This window comes from Condylura cristata, unplaced genomic scaffold (genome assembly GCF_000260355.1).
Source record: "Condylura cristata isolate star-nosed mole 26May11 unplaced genomic scaffold, ConCri1.0 scaffold00015, whole genome shotgun sequence".
Lineage (NCBI taxonomy): Eukaryota > Metazoa > Chordata > Mammalia > Eulipotyphla > Talpidae > Condylura > Condylura cristata.
Genome location: NW_004567116.1, coordinates 39,525,924 through 39,546,155, shown reverse-complemented (window position 1 = coordinate 39,546,155; position 20,232 = coordinate 39,525,924). Strand labels below are relative to the sequence as shown.

General features: G+C 52.3%; 1 protein-coding gene across 1 annotated transcript in view; it reads right to left on the bottom strand.

The window, feature by feature from the left end:
* SLCO2B1 (solute carrier organic anion transporter family, member 2B1) overlaps positions 1-20,232 on the bottom strand; it is a 49,393-nt gene that overhangs the window by 22,671 nt on the left and 6,490 nt on the right. The window contains exons 2-7 of the mRNA XM_012725737.1: positions 13,490-13,620; positions 12,302-12,439; positions 10,849-11,002; positions 9,066-9,332; positions 8,766-8,864; positions 6,266-6,456 (exon numbers count right to left, since the gene is read on the bottom strand). Coding sequence (XP_012581191.1) covers positions 6,266-6,456; positions 8,766-8,864; positions 9,066-9,332; positions 10,849-11,002; positions 12,302-12,439; positions 13,490-13,620 — 980 coding nt within the window. The remainder of the gene's footprint in view (positions 1-6,265; positions 6,457-8,765; positions 8,865-9,065; positions 9,333-10,848; positions 11,003-12,301; positions 12,440-13,489; positions 13,621-20,232) is intronic.

The following is a 20,232-nucleotide window of genomic DNA, read 5'->3' as shown; positions in this document are numbered from 1 at the left end:
CGGCCCCCAAATAACTAACCACATCAGACCAAATTAGAATGCTAAACTTTCAGCTAGAAGGGTAAACCCATATTATGGACCTATTTCACAGAGGAGGAAGCTGAGGCCCAAAAAGGGGAAGGGTCATCAAGGGGGTAATCATCAGGGAAGGCTCATGAAGCCATGTTCTCCACAGCCCTGTCTCACTCCTCTTTCAGGCTGTGCAAAAGAGCTTAGGGGACCCTCCCTGGTAGCACAGCGGGTTAGAGTGCAGCACTGCAAGCTGGCCGCAGCTGCTTCAGTGCGAGTTCGATCCCTGCCCCGGAGGTGACCCACATGGCGTGGCAGACCTCTCTTGACCTTCCCGCTGCTCCCTGCAGCAGGGCACTTCGTCAGTCGGCCTGTTCTGCTCCCCACTCTGTCTCTGGTGAATCCTCTCATTGCCCCTGCACCTCTGGCCTGTACCCCAGTTCTATATGCATAAAAAAATAAATCTTTAAAAAAAAAAGAGCTTGAGGCTTAGAGGCAGGAGGAAAGGGCCAGACTTCAGGGGCTGGGGGTTCAGGAAAAGATCCAAAGAGAAGTGAGTTGTGGGATGTGAAGATACAGATCAGAGGTTATTTGAGGCAGGCTCACAGTCCAGTAGAAGTGCAGTTGTGGGAAGGGGCTTGTCCTGCGTAGGTGGTGGCCTCTGGGACAGGAGTGGAGGCGGGAACTGGGCTATTTGGAGGGCCAGGCTGAGGGGTGCAGACACTAACCTGGGGGGTACTGGGAGCACTGGCCATCCCCCCAGCTCCCGTCTCTGCTGGGCAGTTTTCTGCCTCTCTCCCCTGATGTGTTTTTGAGGACTCCTGACTGATAGTGGGCTCCAGAAACAGGAAGCATTGGGCCTCTGTGTAGAGCAGGACTTGGAGTGTGACCCATCTGGGTTGTGGTTTGCCTGGGTCAGCAGGCCCCTGACCGAGGGAGCTGATTAGAACTTCCCTTCTCGGGCTGTGTGCTGACAGCTGCAAGTCTGTAGGACTCAGGCACAGGACACAACATGCTGTGGGGTCTGGAGCACGGAAGGCCCCACTCTCTGCTGGGCCTCCAGGAATCCAGGAGCTGTTGTCAGAGGAAGCAGGGTTCCGAGAGGGCCGGGTCCAGGCGCTGTGTCCCAGGCCCTCTGAGCCAGCGCTGACCCATCCTAATGGTGACAGGACCTCTGGTAGCCTGCAGCTTCCACCCCATATGGCACTGGAAGCACTCGTAGCGATGGGTTGTCTCTCCCCTGAGAGGGGGATGGTGTTTTCTAGAAGAGAGCCTAGATCTGAGCCTCTGACATTCTTGTAACATGCTCCTTGCAACTGGCCAGGCCCGTCTGCTCCCTTGGGTCACCAGAAAGCCCAGAACCAACAACAATTGTATCACCTGAGTTCATCTTCACGGTCTCTGCATCCATGTCTCTCTCATTCTGATGCCTTCTGCATTATTTCTATTTTCCTGGTTCTTGGGCATGAGTGAGAGATTCAGCAGAGGCCCTTCCTGGTCTGAGGCCCAGCTTTTCACTAGCCCGTGAACAGGGATTTCAACTCTGTTGCTCAGTCCCGGGGTGCAGTGGAAGAATAAAGAACCTCCTTATAGGTGGGTTATGAGCATTAAATGAGACATGACTATGAAGAGCTCAGCCAGGGCCTGGTACAACCTAAGCCATTGACATGGGCCTCATTTCCCACTCTTGTTTAGTATTTTCTGTGAGCTGCCATAAACCTTTTATGGAATCTAGTGGAAGTAGGATGTAGAGAAACAGGAGAAGAAGGCCCTGCCCGGCGTCCCTCAGAGGTCATCTTTACTTCACACCCAGAGCCGACTTCACACCCAGTCCTGGGGCCTGAGTTTGCTGATGGCAGATGAGGGGCTTGAGGTCTAGAGGCCTTGCATCTGTGACCTCAGAGCACAGGTCACCCAGATATCTTTCTAGGTGAACCTTTCCAGGATCACCTAGAAAGATATCTGGGTGACCTGTGCTCTGAGGTCACAGATGCAAGGAGAGTCGAAGGCAGGAAAGTGGGACTCTTACTCCCCACCATCTCCAACCCCCTTCTCCTAGTCTTGTCTGTGGGGACCGTTTATGCTCCCCTACCCCAGGCAGAGAACCCAAAGCACTGGCCGTGGAGAAACCTGAGCTTCAGTCATAGTGTCTATCTGCACCAGGCCTTCCTTTACCACCTGCGGGCTCCTTGAGGCAAAGACTATGGCCTGCACCCGTTGACCCCCTGTGAAAATGCTTTTGTACTGCTTCAGAGACAGGAGGCCATTGAGAGGAGACAGCACTGAACTGTCAGAGGGCCAGACTGTGTCTGACCTTCTGCCCATTGCACAGATAGGGAGACTGAGGCCACACAGTCCTTACACGACAAGCCAGCATCTCCTGGGTACCATGGAAAACGAATTCACTTTTAGGAGAATATTTAGAGGTACCCCTGAGACTGGCCAGGATCTTGAAGGGGTTTCAGAAACAGACCCCTCTCTCTTCCTTTTCTCCCCCAGATATCCCCTTGTCTTCAAAAGATGCACATCAGGGGACCTGGGCTTTCTGGCAGCCTATTTCACCCTACTGAGCCCTCCCCCCTGGTCCAGCCACCTCCCCACCAGTGGCCTGGGGGCAGGGCAGGGCCAGCCCTTGTAATTGCAAGCAGCCCGTGCCAAGGCAGCCTCGAGGGGGCAGGGAACAATTCCTCCTACATCAATATTTATTGCCTGAGAGCTGCTGGAAGCAGATCATCATGTTCTCAGTCTTTGGTTCTTTTTTAAGAACCTCTCACCCCCTTTCCTCCCCACTCCCCATCCCCAAAGTGCTGACAGGATAAATCCAGACAGCCAGACAGGTTCACAGTTGGGGAGCCAGGGTTTCAAGGCATCACAGAGACAGTTCTTAAAACCTGAATCTCTGCATCCTAGCAGCGTTGACTCAAGGAATCATGTGTCCCCAGAATCCAAGGCACAGAGAGTGTTGCTCCAGGAATTTAGCCTCAGCCTCATACAGGACAGAATAAAACATGAAGGGACTTGTTCAAGGTCAAACAACTGCCTGGTGATTGAACCTGAGCAGGCAAGTCTTGCCTCGCTGGTCCCACCTGCTGTGGCCCACGTAGCTGTTTGCCTCTTTAAATTTGGGGCCAGACTTGGAGATTTTCTGTAATCAGCACTGCAGTTTGTGCCTGCCTCGATGGTCCTACTCGCAAGTGCACTTCCTCAAGTTCTAGAAATTCCGTCTCCTCCAAATTTTGGCCTGAGCTAGGTAGAACCAGAAAGGACCATCTGTGGTTCCAAGCTGTCTTCTTCCCTTGAAACTGGTTCCTTTCCAGGCCTGCCTTCCCCTGCCTCTGAGCCAGCCCCAGGCAGCCCTTCCCATCTCTGGAAAGTCCCCACAGCAGAGCACCCACATCTGTGCACCCTTTAGGGGGGGCGGTTTGGACTTGTCCCTGTGCTCCCTTGCTGGCAAAGCCCTGGCTCCGTAGCCAGAGCTGCTACTTGGTTGGTTGGTGGGTTGGTGGGTTGGTCGCCCTGCCCAGCTTCTCTGCTCCTCCTCTCTGCCCCTTTGCAGTATTTTCTAGGCTTTGCAGGGAGCCCCAGCACTCCCTGATCACCCTCCTAGGGCAACCCCGCTGCAGTGGAAGCTGGCAGGCGAGGCCTTTCCCGTTCTGGCCCCTGCTGGCTGTTCCAGCATCATTGCCCTCGACCCTATCCTTTGCTCCAGCAGGATGGTGGGGGTCCTAGGGCAGCCGGGTCTGGGAAACTGACAGCTTTGGACTCAAATCCCAGCTTTTCAAGGTAGAGATATTTTTAACCTTTCCTCCCAGGTCTAGACTTTCTTGCTCTAAGGAGACTCTGTTTCACATCACGGTAAAATTATTCAAATGCGCCAACTTGCCACATTAAATGGAATCATTCTTGCTGCAAAATTGCCTACAAGACTTTTATAAATTGTCCCATTGAGATTAGAATTACTCAGCACCAAGTAACTTACTTAATGTATGACTGTCTGTGATTTTTCAATTACCTCCTTGTGAAATGATAATAAGTTTCTACAGCTGGTTTCTGACAGGAAGCTCCTGAAACTTAAGAATTGGGGTGATAGGAGAACCTATTGTAATATTTAGTCTTTGATCTTAGTTTCTGACACAGAGGTCTTAAGACCTTTGTAATTTTCTGAGTTACAGGAACACCTGACCTTAATCCCTCGGAATTTCCTGGTAACAGAAGCACCTTGGGTCCAATGAGGCAACTCTTGGTGGAATCGGAAGCTGGTCACAGAAAGGCCAGTTAATATTAAAAACTTGGACCGTCCAGCTCTAGCCCCCCATTCAGCAGAGAGGCGAGAGGGCCTGGGAATACAACTAATAGTCAGCCACGTATATATAGAGAAGTCTCTATAAAAATCCCCAGGTACAGAGCTCAGGAAACATCCAGGTTGGGGCACACATCAATTACCAGAAGGGAGATGTACCCCAGCACACAAGGACCGAAACTTCTGCACTCAGGAACCTTCTAGGCTCCACTCTGTGCTTCGCTTCCTCGGGCTGTTCATCTGTACCCTGGTAATATGCTTCCCTGAACTCTGTGAACAGGTCTAGCAAGTGATGGAATCTCAGGTGAGCGGCACAGGGAGATCTGACTTGCAGCTAAAGGAGCTGACATTGTGGGTAAGCTGGGGACCTGGCGCTTATGGCAAGAGTCTGAAGGGAAGGCGGTCTCACAGCTGAGCCCTTGACTGGTGGGAGCTGAAGCTTCTCCAGTTGGATGGTATCAGAGTCGAACTGGACCATAGGACACCAAGCCCGTGTTGATGAGCCCCGGTCAGCATGGGAATAACCCATCTATCTGGCCTGGCCTGTGTGAGTGAAGGGGAAGCACAGCAGTGTTTTCTCTTTATGCTTCCCTACTTGGGAAAAGAGAAAACCAAATGGAACAGAATGTGTAGGAGTAACAAAAGTTAATGAGGTTGAACCTGATGCATGTAATGAAGCATTCAAAAATTCAATTGTTAAGGGGAAGGATGTCCTGAAGGAACTCTGCAGAGTCTTGTGGACTCCATCCCGTACTCCAGCTTTCTGGACCCTACACACCACTCCAGTGATTGGAAACTACAACTCCCAGCAGTACCAGGGAGAGAACTGCGAGGACCCAAGGGTGGAGCTAGCAGGAATTCTGGGATATTTGGGGGGTAAATAGGGCATGATTGCATCTCACACGACTCTCTCTCTCGCCCGGGAAGCAGCTCTCCTGACTGCATGACTCTGTGTGTTCAGTCAGCCTAGCCATAAGTTATACCAGTTACCTTGTATTCCTCTCGCTTTCCCTGGGTTGTTCCTTTTCCTTTCCCCTTTTGTAAATAAACCCGTTATTGACCCTTTTGTGTGTCCCTGCAGTATAACTGAGTAGTGAGTGAGCGGGTGAGGCCCCACAGACAGGCGGCCCAGTCCACTCTGGGCTACCCTGTAACACTATTTTGTCATTTTCTTTTATATTTTGAAGCCCAGTGGGTTGTTTATCAGTCTCCTACTTCTGTGGGTCCCTGGAAAACTTGGAGAGCTTCTTGCCAGGAATCTTCTCTCCTGCCCAGTGATGACGTGGCTCAGCCCTGCTCACCAGCTGTGACCCTGGGCATACCCCTCACCTGCTGAGTGTGAGGCCTCCTGGTCCACTACCCATACGCCTGAGCCCCTCCCTCGTTTTTATTTATCAGCGTGCCTTTGTCCTCCTAAGGCTGCGCTGTTTGAGGGTAGAGACCATTTCCTGAGCTCCACTAGGCAGAGACTGTGCACTACGTAGAGGCCAAGGACTGGATCCCAGCATCCGGCACAACAGCTAGCCTAGAGACTCACGTGGTGGACATTTGTTCCTCGCTGTCCCTGAAGAGGCTCCATTCATTTCTGTAGTCAAATCCTTCACCCGGCTGTGTCCACACCTCTCTCCTCTCCCTGCCTCCACACAGCCTTCACAGTCCAGCTAACGCCCCTCTTCCTCTCAAGCCTGCACAGACCTCCCACCACCCTCCACCTACACCAGGTCTCAGCCTTGCTACGGCATGTTCAGAGTTTATAAAACACTTGAAGGGACGAGAAGAGAGGCCTCAGAGCAGCGGTTAGTGCGAGGCGTGGGCCCAGGCAGACTTGGGCTCCTGTCCCAGCACTTCCCTGGCTGGCGTGTGGCCTGTGAGGTCAGTGCGCAGGAGGGGGGAATGGAGCTTAAGGTCACAGAGGAGTCAGTGGGGGTGGGGCCAGGGACAAGGAAGGGGTCTTACTTTGCTGGCAGAGGATGCTGTCATTGCCAAGATCCTTCGCTGAAAGTGAAGCTCGTGCTTTTCCTTGGGCATCTCCCTCGGGAAGAAGAAGTAGGGGATGGCAGCCAGGGCCACGGCACCAGAGGCGACAAGGAAGCCCAGCCACCAGGCACCCACCCAGCGGGGGTCCCTCGAGGTCAGGCTGATACCACCTGGAAGAGAAGACCGCGTGAAGTTGGGGCCAAGACCCTGAAACACAAGGAGTCAGGAGACTTGGGTTACAGTTATGGCCTCTGTGGCCTCGAGCAAACCCCTGGCCCTCTCTGGCCCTTGACTTTGTTACCTACTAAGCAATGTATGGAGAGGTCGATGTCATGGGCTTTGGAAATGAACTTCTAGGCCTGAATTATATAACTCACATAAATTTGAGCAAATTACTTAACCTCTGTGTCTGTTTCTTTCTCTGGAAAGCACAGGTAGCAATAGTGCCTAAACCATAGGGTTGTTGTGAGAATCATGGAAACTAGTACAGGCAAAGCACTCCACATGGAGTTGGTGCATTGCTCTTCTGTGTGATGCTGTTCTCACTGGGGTTGCCATGAAATTCATGTTTCACATGCTTGTAGTTCTCACACCTACAGGATGATTAAAACCAGCAGAGGGCTTATCAAAAATACCTGGCCTTGGGCCCTCCCTGCTGGCACAACAGGTTAAAGCACAGCACTATGAAGCTCTCCGCAGCCACTGCGGCATGAATTTGATCCCCAGTCAGGGACTGACCCACATGGCGCAGCAGACCTCTCCTGACCCACCTGCTGCTCCCCTTGGCAGTGTATTTCAGTCAACCCCCCTGTTCCGTTCTCTACTCTGTCTCTGCTGATCCTCTCACCTCCCACACCTCTGGCCTGTACCCCAGTTCGTGTGTATAAATAAATAAATCTTTAAAAAAAAAACCTGGCCTTTCCCTGTCATAGGTTATCATATAACTTAGCCTATCATAGGTTGGGGTGGGAAGATGACCACGAAATCTGTACCTTTGACAAGTTCCCTGGGTACAACTAGATGAGATGATCCAGGTGTACCTCCTGACTGGAGTGCACACATCTCCCATCAAACCTCCCATCAAACCTCAAGGTCAGCAGCCACAGTCTTGTAAAAACACTTGATCAAAATACAAATGCATGATGACACCCATCCAGGAGTGGGACTGGCTATGGGGTGCCTGATCCCAAGCCTCAGCCCATCTCGGGTGGGGCCCAGCATACACAACATGTTCTCAGAGAGCCTATCTGCAAGGCTGGGACAGAGTTGGCTTTCTCCCTGATTACCTCCTCCGCTTCTTAGTCCCCCGCTCTGTGCCAGGCTGGTGAGTGCTCACAACTCCTCCACTTTTCACACGCTAGTTTCTGCCTGCAGCAGGCACGATCTGCCCGTCCCAAGAAACCCCCCAAGGAGAAGCAAGGACTAGGGAAGAAACACTCTGGTCCGCAGCCAGGCCTCATTTGGCCATGAAAGCGCCACACCTGCCAAAATGATGTCAAAAGACATCATAAAACACACCTTCTCCCAAGCTGGGGAGTTTGGGGAGCTACAAGGATCCCTCAAGCGCAACCCTTTTCTGCAAGGAGAGAGGAGCTGCGACCAGAATCAAGTTTTGGCTCCTGGGCCCAGATTTTGAGAAGAGAGGTGATGTGGGGCAGTCCCTGGTGGCTCTTGCTCAAACCTGCCCTACCTGGAAGCACCTTTGACAAAAGCAGACTAAGAAGCAGGACCTGCCTTTCTCTCTGTTTGTACACATGTCACCTGAGGCTTCCAGGGCTTGCTGGAAAGTCTCCAGGTGAGAGATGGACTTCAGAGAAGCAGAAAGCAGAAGGCACAACAGGGGGCTCAGAGCTGCTTGGTGTGGCAAGCGGCAGCTGAAACGGCCTGTCACCTGTTCTACAAGGACCCGCTACCATTCCCCATGGAGTGCCAGGGTGCCACAACCTCCTGCCACCTCCTTCCTGACTGCCTCAGCCCGAGATTCAGTCCTACTCCTTGGCCCAGTCTGATCACACTTGGATCAGAGGCCACTAGCTCCCGATGGTGTGCTCTGCACAGTTTCCTGGTCAGGGAACTGTGAGAGAGGCCACTCGAAATTTCTCTCTAGTCCTTGTTTCACCGAGTCTTGTTCTTCCTCAAGATGGGTGCTTCCTACAGGCCAAGGGAGTGTGTGTGCCTGTGTGGGCAGCTGAGCAGGTGCTGGGGGGCTGGGGAAACTGAGGAAGGGGACAGGAGAAGGCTGGCAATAACAGCAGGGATAACCTCCACCCCTCCGCATCTGATTATGCTTAGTAGGTTTCCTTCCTCTCACTGGGTTCTGATGGCAGCTTTCAGACCCAGACAGGAGAGCATCTGAAAGATGACAAAGCTGGGGCTCAGAGTGGTCAGAGCCTGTCCAAGGCCAGTGGGCATGGTGGGTCCCCTTGTTTGGGACGGCAGGCCTGTGTCCCAGGGACTGCTGGGGGCTCGTGAGGCTTACCTTCCGGCATTCGGTCAATGTCCACATACAGGCTCAACATGAGGCCGCCCAGCCCATAGGCCATGCCTGGCCCTATCATGGTCACTGCAAACAGGACCCCTGCAAAATGAAGCCAAGGTTAAGCCCTCTGGCCTGGCTCCCCTCAGTGGGGCAGTCAGTGCCCACCAGACTCCAGGGAACAAAAGTAGCTGGTCTCCTCGGTCAGGCCCAATAAACTGTCCAGGACTTCCCTGGACATTTACTACTTGAGCCTCTCATCTCTGCCTCAAGTGGCAATAAAAGGGATGGAACCAGTCTCACCTAGGTAGAGGGGCGAGTTACTGTTGTGGGCGAAGTCATCGATGTAGGAGATGCCGAAGGGCTGGATGGGCACCCCTCCCACACCAAGCAGGGTCTGTGCTGTGAACATGATGCCCACCACGGTCAGATGCTTGGTCTCTGTGGAATCCGAACAGCTGCCATTGGAGGGGCCCAGGGCTGGGGTCAGGGCCAAGGCTGTGGGCAGGCACAGGGAAGATTCGAAGTCTGGTAGCATGTTGCCTGCAGGATGATAATAGAAAGGAGATGCTGAAGCTAAGAGTTACCAAGCACTTGCCAGACGCGAGGTACTGTCATAACTGCTGTGTCTATAAATCATTTGACATCTAAGGGATTTCCCAGAAGGGGAAACTGATGCTCAAACAGCACTTAGTGCACCAGGACCGGAACCCGGGCAGGGTGGCCACGAGGCCCTCCTCCTTAATCCATCCACTTTCTGAGCAGAGGTATATGGACAAGCTATAGCAATGGGGGCCTCTTGAGTGGGTTGGGGTGTTCAGAGGGGGTAGAACCAATTGGATTAGGGTCAGGAAGAGCAAACACGATTTTCCAGAAAGAGAAGTGAGGAGGGGAGTTCCAGGGAGAGGCCACGACCCATGCAGACCCAGGGGCTTGAGAAGCTCAGCACAGCTGGCTCACAGAGGATGAGGGACAAGGCCAAGGTGAAGGCCGGGTCAGGCAGGGGAGAGGAGCTGGGCTGCCCTGTGGAGGACACTTGTGTCCTTGGCCCTCGTGGGGGAAGGAGCAGGGTCAGCTCAGGACACACAGATGCACAGTGCAGTAAATTTAGGGGAATTTCTTAATTTGGTAGCAGACACTTGTTCCCTGTAACTCACCAATATTTGGTGAGCAAACTTAAGGAGACCCTCACACTATTATTATCCCAAATGTGGGTGTGAATGTGGCCTTCTCTCTGTGGTTGGCCCACCCCTTCCGGGAGCCCGGGTCCTGAGTGGTATCCACCCAGCCTAGAATGCCACTTTCTGGGACTAGAAAAATCCATGTGAACCAAGGTCAGGGAGCTAGGCCTGCAGGTAAGGCTGGCTGGGCTGGAGCCTGTGGGACTTTGAAAGAGATCTCATCCCTTCCTGGGCCTTGCTTTCCTATCTCTTGTACAAGCTGCCTAGCATGGTATTTCTTTCTTGTTTTTGTTTTCTTTTGTAAAAGTTTATTTATTTCTGTGTACAGAATGGGAGTAAAGGCCAGAGGTGCGGGGGGCGGTGAGAGGATTCACTAGACACAGAGTGGGGAACAGAACAGAATCTGAGACCTAGAGGAGAATGACTCGGTAGCCTGGAGCAGGGCCCTAAGGCCAGGCTGGCTGGGTGTCACACACTCCACTATTTGCAGGGAAGTCCCTCCCTCCCCAGTCTCCATCAACTCACTTGTGAACTAGGATAAGGAAACACCTTCCTTATAGACTTGGTGAGATGAGAGGTGTCCACACACAGTGCTGATTATTAGACATGACCATTACGGGGATCAAGCGTCTGTTTCTACCCTGTGTCCCCAAGGCCTAGCAGAGGGCCTGGCACGTGGGTATTAATGAAAGATTAGTTAAGTACGTTTGGATGAAATATGAGTGAGTGAGATCGTCTGGAATAGCAGAGTAGGATGCGTGCTTGAAGGTCGCCAGCCCAATCTGCTCAGTGCACAGATGTGGAGACTGAGGCTCAGTCAGGAGATGGGCTTTGTGCCCTGGGACACAGTAGTGGGGCTCCCGTGGGCCCCTCCAGCCCAGCCCTCCTGGTCTTACCAGCGCTGCTGTGCTCGAAGCGGTATGGCTCTGAGATGAAGTGCGGGAGGGCCATGACCAGCCCCGCCAGGGCCACGAGGACAGCCCCGCAGCCGATGAGTCGGGGCCGGTGCACCCGGCTGCCAAAGTAGCTCACAAACACGATCAGGGCTGTGTTCCCCACCTGCAGAGTGGTGAGGGACCTGTTAAAGTTGAGCAGAGCCCAAGACACACACCTGTGCTGCCACTGACTTTATCCCCAACCTCAGTATTCCTGTCTGTGTAATGGATATTCTGGCTGAATGAGCCAGCTGGGTCCCTCCCTTGGGTACAGATGCTGGGTCCTCCTGGGAAGGGCAACTCCATCCCATTAAGAGAGCCAAATGGGGGAGAGTCGACAAGGCTAGAGCTTCAATTTCATGGCGATAGGACCCCAAGTCAGAACACAGAAGGTGAACCATCAAGGAGAGGTTTTGAGTTTCTGGGGCATCACGAATGAGAAAAATAAAGCAAGTCTAAGGCCCGAGGACCCAGGCTTGGGGTTTTGGGCCTTAGAATCAAAATCTAGGATGTGGGAGTTGGAAGGAACTCGAGGGCTTGCAGGGGAGGGGCAACTCTGTCATCGGGGGCTGGGTATGCACCCTACTACACTGCTCACTGGCTGGTGGCCACTGGGGTCCTCATGGCCTGAGCTCCCAGACCCCGCTGGTGGAGGGGAAGTAGCAGCTGAGGGTTGGCGGGAGGAAGGAATCTGGGAAGAACAGCAACTCTACAGTTCATAGATGTGCCCCTGAGGCCCAAGATGGGGAGTGGGTCTTCCCCCCAAGACCCAAGACTGACTAATGGCCTTCCCTTCCCACCTCTGAAACCTGGAGGTGGGGTGCTGGAGACTATCTGGGGGTGATGTGGAGCTTTTAGGTTCTGGGTTAAGAGGAATATGACCCATTACCCAAGGGGTAGAGAATTTCACAGAAATCTGTGGGAGTAGGGAAGAAGGAGAATGTTCTCCAAAGAGAACTGATGCCTTCTCTGAGGGAACGACTTGGCACAGCTGGACTGTGACCTCCAAATCCACCAAGCAGCTCGCCTGCTTCCTGCTGCCTGGAGCAGAGGCTCCTGGGTCCTTGGGCAACTCAGAAGGTGACCCACCCCCACATCCCAACCTCTGAAAGCTCTTTCTTATCTATAACTTAACCCCCTAACAAGTGATCCAAGGGCAGGATGGACCTCCGGTCTGACCTTACAAGGGCAGAGGCGGGGGACCCTATGCATCTCCTGTTAGGCCTTGTCCTAACACCTGGCTGGTCAGTTTCCAGGCCAGGACACTGCAGAAGCAGCTGGGTGGGAGGAGGAAGCTGCAATGGGTTTGCCTGCACACAGGGAAAGTGCTTGTGGTGGGGGAGTAAGAAAGGAGGGGTGGGGGGTGTCGGATGAGGGTATGGGATCCTTCAAGAACACCCCTATGATTGGACCAGGCCAGTACCTCATTGAAGGAGGCGAGCAGACCCGAGGTCTGACTGGAGAGGCCAAAACGCTTCTCTACCGTGGAGATGGAGCTCTTGAGGTAGCCGGAGATCATGAGCTGGGCCAGCTGCAGCAGGCTGTGGCACAAGACGAAGAACTGGCCCCAGAACCCCAGGGGTGGCACAGGGAGACAGGTGGGGAGATGAAGAGAGAGAGTTGGGAGAGAGAGAGAAGCCGCAAGTGAAGCAAGGGGTAGAGATGAGGAGACAGTGAGAGCAGAGAGCGAGATGAGCAAGAAGAGAGTCAGAGAGAGGTGGTGGAGCAGGGGAGGGGCAGGATGGGGGGTGAGAGAAAGAATTATTACACAGCTTTTCACACAGGCCTAAAATCTAGAAAAGCTTCTGGATACACTGGCAACCCACAAGACTGAGGGTAGGGGCTTCTTGGGGCCAAGGATGGTGCGAGCCCACTCTGATGCTCAGGGCTAGTACCCCAAAATACATAGGACCTCCCTCTTCCACCACCCTGCCCCTGATCTCCTATCCTTCCCCACCCCACCTGGCCTACCCTACCCAGCCCCACCCCAAACATCTCACCCTGCCTCCTGAAAAACTGGCAGGATTCCCAAGAGAAGAAACACTTGTTTCAGAGAATTAAAAAATAAGGTGTTAATGCCAGAGCTTAGTAACCTTTACTCCATTCTTCCCAGTGGCGGTTTCCTCATCTGTACCAGGTAAATGACTGCCTACCTCCCCCGCCTCCCAGGGTAGCTGCGAGAACTGTGAGCCCGTGTGGAGCAGCACCTGGCACAGAGCCGCCACCCTGTAGGGGCCAGTGGATGCCCTGATGTTTAGGGCTGCCCTAGGTAGAGCAGAACTCCCCTATTCTCATGCTGATCCGCCCCCCCCCCCTCGTGGTCCTTCCCTTTCCCTGTAGGAAAACATGGTGCCAAAGACATCTCCCATTCCCCCACGGAGGTCCCTCTTTCCTCTCTGGAAGGAGAGAACATGCACTGGCTGCCTTCCACTTGCCCAAAGCCAAGCTCCATGTATGAATCATCCCTGAGAGCCTCTTGGCCACTCACTCTACAGGTGAGAAGGCAGACTCAGAAAGGGAGCGACGTGCTTGGCGTTACACAGTCAGGAAGTGGCTGCACCAGCTTTGCCCAGCTCAGATGGTCCTGCTCCTGCCAGGCCCCCAAGGGTACCTTAAGGTTGTGAAACACACGGGTCCGCACGTCCTGAGGGCCTGGGGTGCTTTTGCCTCCAGGTGCGTCTTCTGTGCCCATCATGGCCTTCGTGTCCTGCTCTGGCATCTGGGACCCTTCGCCCATGGGCCCTAAGGGAGAACCAGTCAAGAAGTGAGAGTGAAAATGGCGTTCCTGAGAATGACCCTGACACAGCATCTCACAGGGAAGGAACCTTAGTGGTTGGTGAGAAACTCAGAGTCAAATCACCTTCACCACCCTGCGCCCCAGGTGCTGGAGGGCCCAATCTAGACGGGGTGTGCCGTCCCCTGCCACGTTGTGCAGATGCTGGCGGGACCACCTATGTCAACCTTCCTTTCTGTTCCCAGCATACACCTGGCTTCACGGCGAAGCTGCTGGTCTCCCAGCCTTGAGAGTGGCCCTGGTGTTCGGGACACAGGGTCTTAGCACCTCCTGGATCTACGCTTTGTCATGATCCTGGAGGCTGAGTCTGGTCTGGGTCTGTCTAGCTCAGGCTAGGACCAGAGATCTGGGCCAGGAACAGGGTCAAGCTATACCTATGGTCATATGGTAACTCTATGTTTAACTTTTTGAAGCATTGTCAATTTTTCTGAGCTAGCTGTACCATTATACTCTCCCAGCAGTACAAAGGCTCCCTGGCAGTGTCAGAGGCTGACACTACCTCGGGGTAGTTTGGGACAGACCTGGGACCCCCTCCCCCAGGACATCACTGGGCCCACAGAGCTAACCAGCCCAATCCCCAAATGAGGCCATCAGGCCACATTGCTGCTTGATGTGGAAATTGCCCTCAAAGTTAACATCAGACAACCTGTTCTAACAAACTGAGACCCCAGAATGGGGAGTTACGACAAAGCTGTGTAAAACCTAGACCCTTGCCCATTAGACAGGTGGGCTTCTCCCATGGTGACTTGTCAGTATCCCACTCACTGCAGCAAGAGGAAAGCAGAACCTCTCAGATGCATCTCCCAGGGTCTCCTTATCTCAGCGAGCAGCCCAGAAGTCTGGCCTTGGGAGACTCACCCTCCACTTCAGATGGAAATCACCTGCTGCCTCCTGGCAGCTCAGGCCTCCTTGGCCTTCCGGCCCTCGTAGCACCCCACTTCCTGCGGAAGCCTCCTCCATTGTTTGATAAGCCTCTCAACTCTGTCAGGAGTTTCCCCTCATTCAACAAGCTCCTTTTGGAACCTGGAAAGTAACTTGAGGATGCTGCTGACCCTGAGGGACTCTTATTCCATCTCCAAACCAAGCAAACAAACTCGGGGAGTGGGGGAGAGCTACAGAGGCCTGGAACTGCTGCAAGCAAAGGTCCTGTGCTCCTCACACCAGGGACCTCAGAGTCAGGAATTTTTAAATAACGGTGATATAATTCACATACCATAACATCAATTCCTTCAAAATATACAGTCCTGTGGTGTTTAGTATATTTAAAAAGTTATATGCCATCACCATTATCTTATTCTAGAACATTTCATCACCCCAGTGAGCAAACCCAGATCCATTAGCAATCACTCCCTATTCCTCCCTCTCCTAGCTCCTTGCAAGCACTAGTCAGCATTCTGGCTCTCTGGATCTGCTTATTCTAAATATCTTATATGAATTTATAGAAATGAAATCATATAACGTGGTCCTTGGTGACTGGCTTGTCACATGTTTTCAAGGTTTATCCATGGGGTAGCTGGAATCAGAATTTCATTATTTATCCTGACTGACTAATATTCCATGGCATGTATATGTAGTCGATTTTGTTTATCCTTTCATCTATTGATGGACACCTGGGTTGTTTTAGGCAGTGTGTATATTCATGTACAAATTTTTCTGTAGACACATTTTCTTAATTATTTTGGGAATGCAGACAGGAGTGGAAGCCTGTGTCCTATGGTAACTCTATGTTTAACTTTTTGAGGCATTGTCAATTTTTTTCTGAGGTAGTTGTACCATTATACTTGCCCAGCAGTATAATGGCTCCCCAGCAGTGTAAGATGGCTCCATTTCTCCACATTCTTGCTAATACTCATTATTGCCTGTCATTTTGATTATAGCTCTCCTACAGAGTGTGAAGTGATGTCTCATGTGGTTTTGATCTGCATTTCTCTAATGACAATTGATGTTGAGCATCTTTTCATGTGCTTATTGGCTATTTGTTTATCTTCTTTGCAGAAATGTCAATGCAAAAATCTTGAGGAGTTTGGTTGAAGAAATAAAAGTGTGTCTGACTGAAGAAGAGTCTCTTTGAGGCCATAAGCTCACAGAGGAAATAGGAAGACAAAACAAAAATGACACCTGACAGGGAGGAGATATGGGTTTGGCCAAGTGAAGAAGAGTTGGGGTGCTCTGTGGAGTTGACATTGAAGAGGAAGAGGTGAGGGGCTTACAGCAAACTCACCCAGAGGAGATTAATGGGACCATTTTTGAGTCCTGGTGCCTGTCACCAGCAGAGACTGGCCCCCTGCTTGCATAGGTGCCTGCTGCATGCTCTATATGCATGTCTTTATGTATACACTCCACACAGGGTAACGCCTCTTCACGCTGTGCCTTGTGGTTCTTTTGCTATTACTCTTCTTGTAATGAGGACACCATAGCTCAGAGGGAACTAGCTCTGTTGGTTAGCGAGCGCAAGGACTAAGTCCAGGAGTTAACCTCAATACCACTCCATGCTCCTTGCGCAGGTTTGACAAAGGGAACATTCTGCATCTTGGCCCAACCAAAATAGCCAGGAAGCAGGGGGCAGGCAGGCAGGCAGATGATGGGGCTGGAGCTGACTCTGGAAGGGCAGAGGTCGATGGCTTGGAGCCCCATCACTGAAAGAAGCTGAGGAATGTGTGTGGCAGGGAGACAGAAAGCCAGCCAGCGGAACAGCTCAGAATCTCAGAGCAGGCCGAAACTGAGCCCCAGCCCAGATCCTGGGCCGATGGCATGCCTCCTGGGAATGCCTGAGGCATGCTGGGTGCTCTGCCCACCCCCACACCAAGCGGTCCCATGTGGCCCCTGGAGCCTGACCTCTGGTCCTCCCTGAATCTTCAGTCTCAGCCTCTTCTGCACTCAAGTTTCTAAGTCTCCCTTGGATTCTTTCTTCCTCTAAAGAGAAGGTTGCTTTTGGTTTCTGAAGGGGATTCACAGGCTGAGCCTCTGGGTGTGGGAGGGAGACACAGGTCCCATCCTCTCAACTTTGAAAGCAGACATGGAGTTCAACTGACCAAAGGGGTGATCAGTTGGTCATGGAACAGGCTGATCAGGCAGGTTTGGTCCTGTAGCTGAGGCCTCTACTGAGGGATGGCAGCACACAGCCTGACTCCCTGAGTAAGGTCAGAACTCCCCTGAAAAGAAGCCAGGTTTAGGGCCCCCAGGTAGGCCAAGCAGTTCTAGGGCTAGAAGCCCATGGTCTTAGAACCTGGGCCTAAGGTTATGTGTGTTCCTCATAACCCTGAGGCCCCCTGGTCCTGTGAAGCCATTGTTAGGGGCCAGTCCTGGTGGGAGATGGGTGGTTATGAAAGTCGACTTGGGCCAGGCCAGGGTGATCTTCGGAATGAGGGCAGGGGCAGGGACAGGGAGCCAGGAACAGATTCTAGCCCCTTTCACGGCTCCACTGGGTTAACCCCATCTCTTGATTATCTCTCTCTCTCTCTCATCCAAGCTCCACCCCCAACACCTGAAAAGTGGGCTCCCTCCCCCCCACATATGCTTACCATCTTTGCAGGCCTCCTCCAGCTGCAGTCCCACTTTTACGCAATCCCAGACAAGCCCCCGCCTCTACCTCCCTCTCAGCCCTGAAGTACTGGCCTTCAAACAGATGTCTTAACAAAAGTCTTCAACAAACGTCAAACAAGTCTCAACAAATATTGACCTTTCCTGTGCCATACTCTGTGGCACAGGAAAAACTTTGAAAAGTGGAGTTGTCTGTTATCACTGTAAGCTATAGACTTCACCTCATCAGCCAGGTTTAGGGCCCTCAGGTAGGCCAGGTAGTTCTAGGGCTAGAAGTCCTTATGGTCTTAGAGTTGCAGGCGTGGGGGCCTTGTGCCTGTCACTTGATTACAGGGCTGGTCATTCGCACCCATGTCTACCAGCTGGTTCTGCTGTCCTTCAGGAGATATGTCTGTTTGGCCTGCAGTTGCATAGCAAGTTGAAATTGTTAGCCAGAGACCTTCAGTTCAGTCAGATATGCCAGAGGTCTGCAAGGCAAATCAGCAGTCTGAGCCTAGCTACCCTCTCTGTGGGCAGGACTCGGTATTCTTTACACCAGCTGCATCTGGGTATTAAAGGACATTTCAGAGGGCAATCTGACAGGGAGGCCCATCTTTCTCTGCTGGGCCTTTGCTGGAATCTGCCTCTTCCAGGTGTAAGTGGGCCTGAGTGTTGGTTTCAAACTCCGAACTCCAGTCTTTTCACTGGCCTCTGTGTGGACCTGGACAGTCCCCTTCCTCGTTCTGAGTCTGCTTTATCATAGTTAGGGGAGGATACAGCATCTACCTCAAGGAAGTAAGGCATCCAGGCCATCTGGTCCAGGCCTGTTAAGGACCACGGCCCTTTGCTTTTCTGATAATCTTCAAGGACTTCTGAGACCACTAGGTCCAACAGAACCCATCCCCTTCCATGCACGTTGGCTCCACTGGGTTAACCCCATTGCTTGATTATCTCTCTCTCTCTCATCCAAGCTCACAGCTGGATCTCCCATAGCTCAGGGACAAAGACCTGAGAAGTGGGCTCCCTCCCCCGCACGCATACTTACTGTCTTTGCAGGCCTCCTCCAGCTGCAGTCCCACTATGTGGCCTTGGTCCAGCCGCCTCCTTTCCTTCTTATCCACAAAGCAGAGTGCTAATGTCAACGTCCCAGTGCAGAAAATGCCCTCTGAGCGTCAGAACCTCCTACCCACATTCAGCCTGGACACTAAAAGTCTGGAGCTACATCTTAACATCTATGTCAATTTGACTTTGCTATTCCTCTGTCTTCGGTAACATTTTTTTCTTCTCACTCTTCCCAGACTGACCAATCCACACAAATTGCTTGATTGCTCATTAAAAGAATTTCCAGAGAGACTTTTCCAGAAAAGCCAGCAATACCTCGGAGTCTTTGAAACTCGATCCTCACCTCGTTCCTCACCTCGTAATGTCCACCAGTGAGCCCACAGTAGCTGTCTCTCTACTTTTATGCAATCCCAGACAATCCCCCATCTCTACCTCCCTCTCAGCCCTGAAGTACTGGCCTTCAAACAAACATCTTGAGGAAAGTCTTCAACAAACATCAAACAAAAGTCTCAACAAATATTAACCTTTCCTGTGCCATACTCTGCAGCACAGGCAAAACTTTGAAAAGTGGAGTTGTCTGTTATCACTGTAAGCAATAGACTTCACCTCATCAGCAGGCAGTGCCTCTGGTTGTGGAAGGCAGCCGTGACACAATTCATAGCCAATGCTCTGTGAAGGAAAATTTCTTCCCCTCCAAGAATCCAACATTTCTGCTGGTAATCTGTCCTTTCACAAACACTCCCCCTGCCTCTACACTTAGGTTGTGGCAACCAAGGGAAAGCCACTTCTAGAACCCGAGAAACCAGAGAAAGTTCAACTGGAGGGCCCAGGAGGTGGGGCGCTGAGAGACAGGGCTCTGGAGCTTCCCCGACCCCTACAGGAAATGCCCTGACAGAGGAGTTTGTCCCTGGGCTATGGGAGATCCAGCTGTGTGCCAGGCTGGCCCGCTCAGCCATCCTCCTAACAGCCCCTATAGGTTGCTGTTATGACTCCATGACTCAGATGAGGAAATAGTTACAGAGCTGGAAGTGACTTATCCAGGGCCCTGGGGCTGGTTAAATGACCATGTCTGGATTAGAACCCAGATATGACTCCTGGACCCCAGTGACAATTCCCAGATGCTGGCTGCAATGACGGCCTTCCAACAAATGCAAACATAACTCCCACATAGCCATTTCGGACTCCAGCCCAGATATCCTCTTGTGAATTTTCAAAAACAGCCGTGGGGAGACTATCTGCTGTCTTCCAGCTGAGTTGGTTCACTGGCTAGTCCACAGCCTCTTCTGATGGCCTCAGAGAGATGTGTGGCTCCTGGCCAGGGGGGGATCTGACCACAGTGGAGATTGGGACTCAGAACCAAAGCTCGTGACTGAGCTTTCAGGAGGGATGTGCTGAGTGCCCCAAGACAGGCAGGGAGATTTCCCATATTCTGAGGCTGCAGGAGGAGGGCTTGGATCAGCAAAGTGTGAGGCATGACACGTTTTCTCCAGATTATTCCAGCTGTCCCTTAGCAGAGAGAACAAGATTTTAAATCACTTAGACCCGATTGTGGCCTTGGGCCAGCAATTAAACCTTCCTGATGCTCTGTGAAAGAGGAATAAAAACCTTGCTTCACAAGCTGCACAAAGGTGACACGGGTTAATGTCCTTTGTCAAGTCCAAGATGTCTCACAAGTTTCAGTTTTGGCAAACTGTCCCCAGGCCCACCAGGCTTCAGAATAACTTGTTTTCTGCCTATGGGAGTCTGCCCTGGAGTTGCTTCCACCTCTCCTGGTGTCTGAGGGGTCACAGACCCCAATGGATGCCTCCTTCTGCTGTCTTTAGTCCCCCCTCCTCACCCTATCCCCAAGCTGCATTCCAAGACCTTTTTGTTTTTTTCCTACTAATTTCCCTATGCAAAAGGAGGAAAGTCCCCTCCCTCCCCGCTCACAATGACACGAGCTCTCTCTCTCTCTCTCTCTCTCTCTCTCTCTCTCTCTC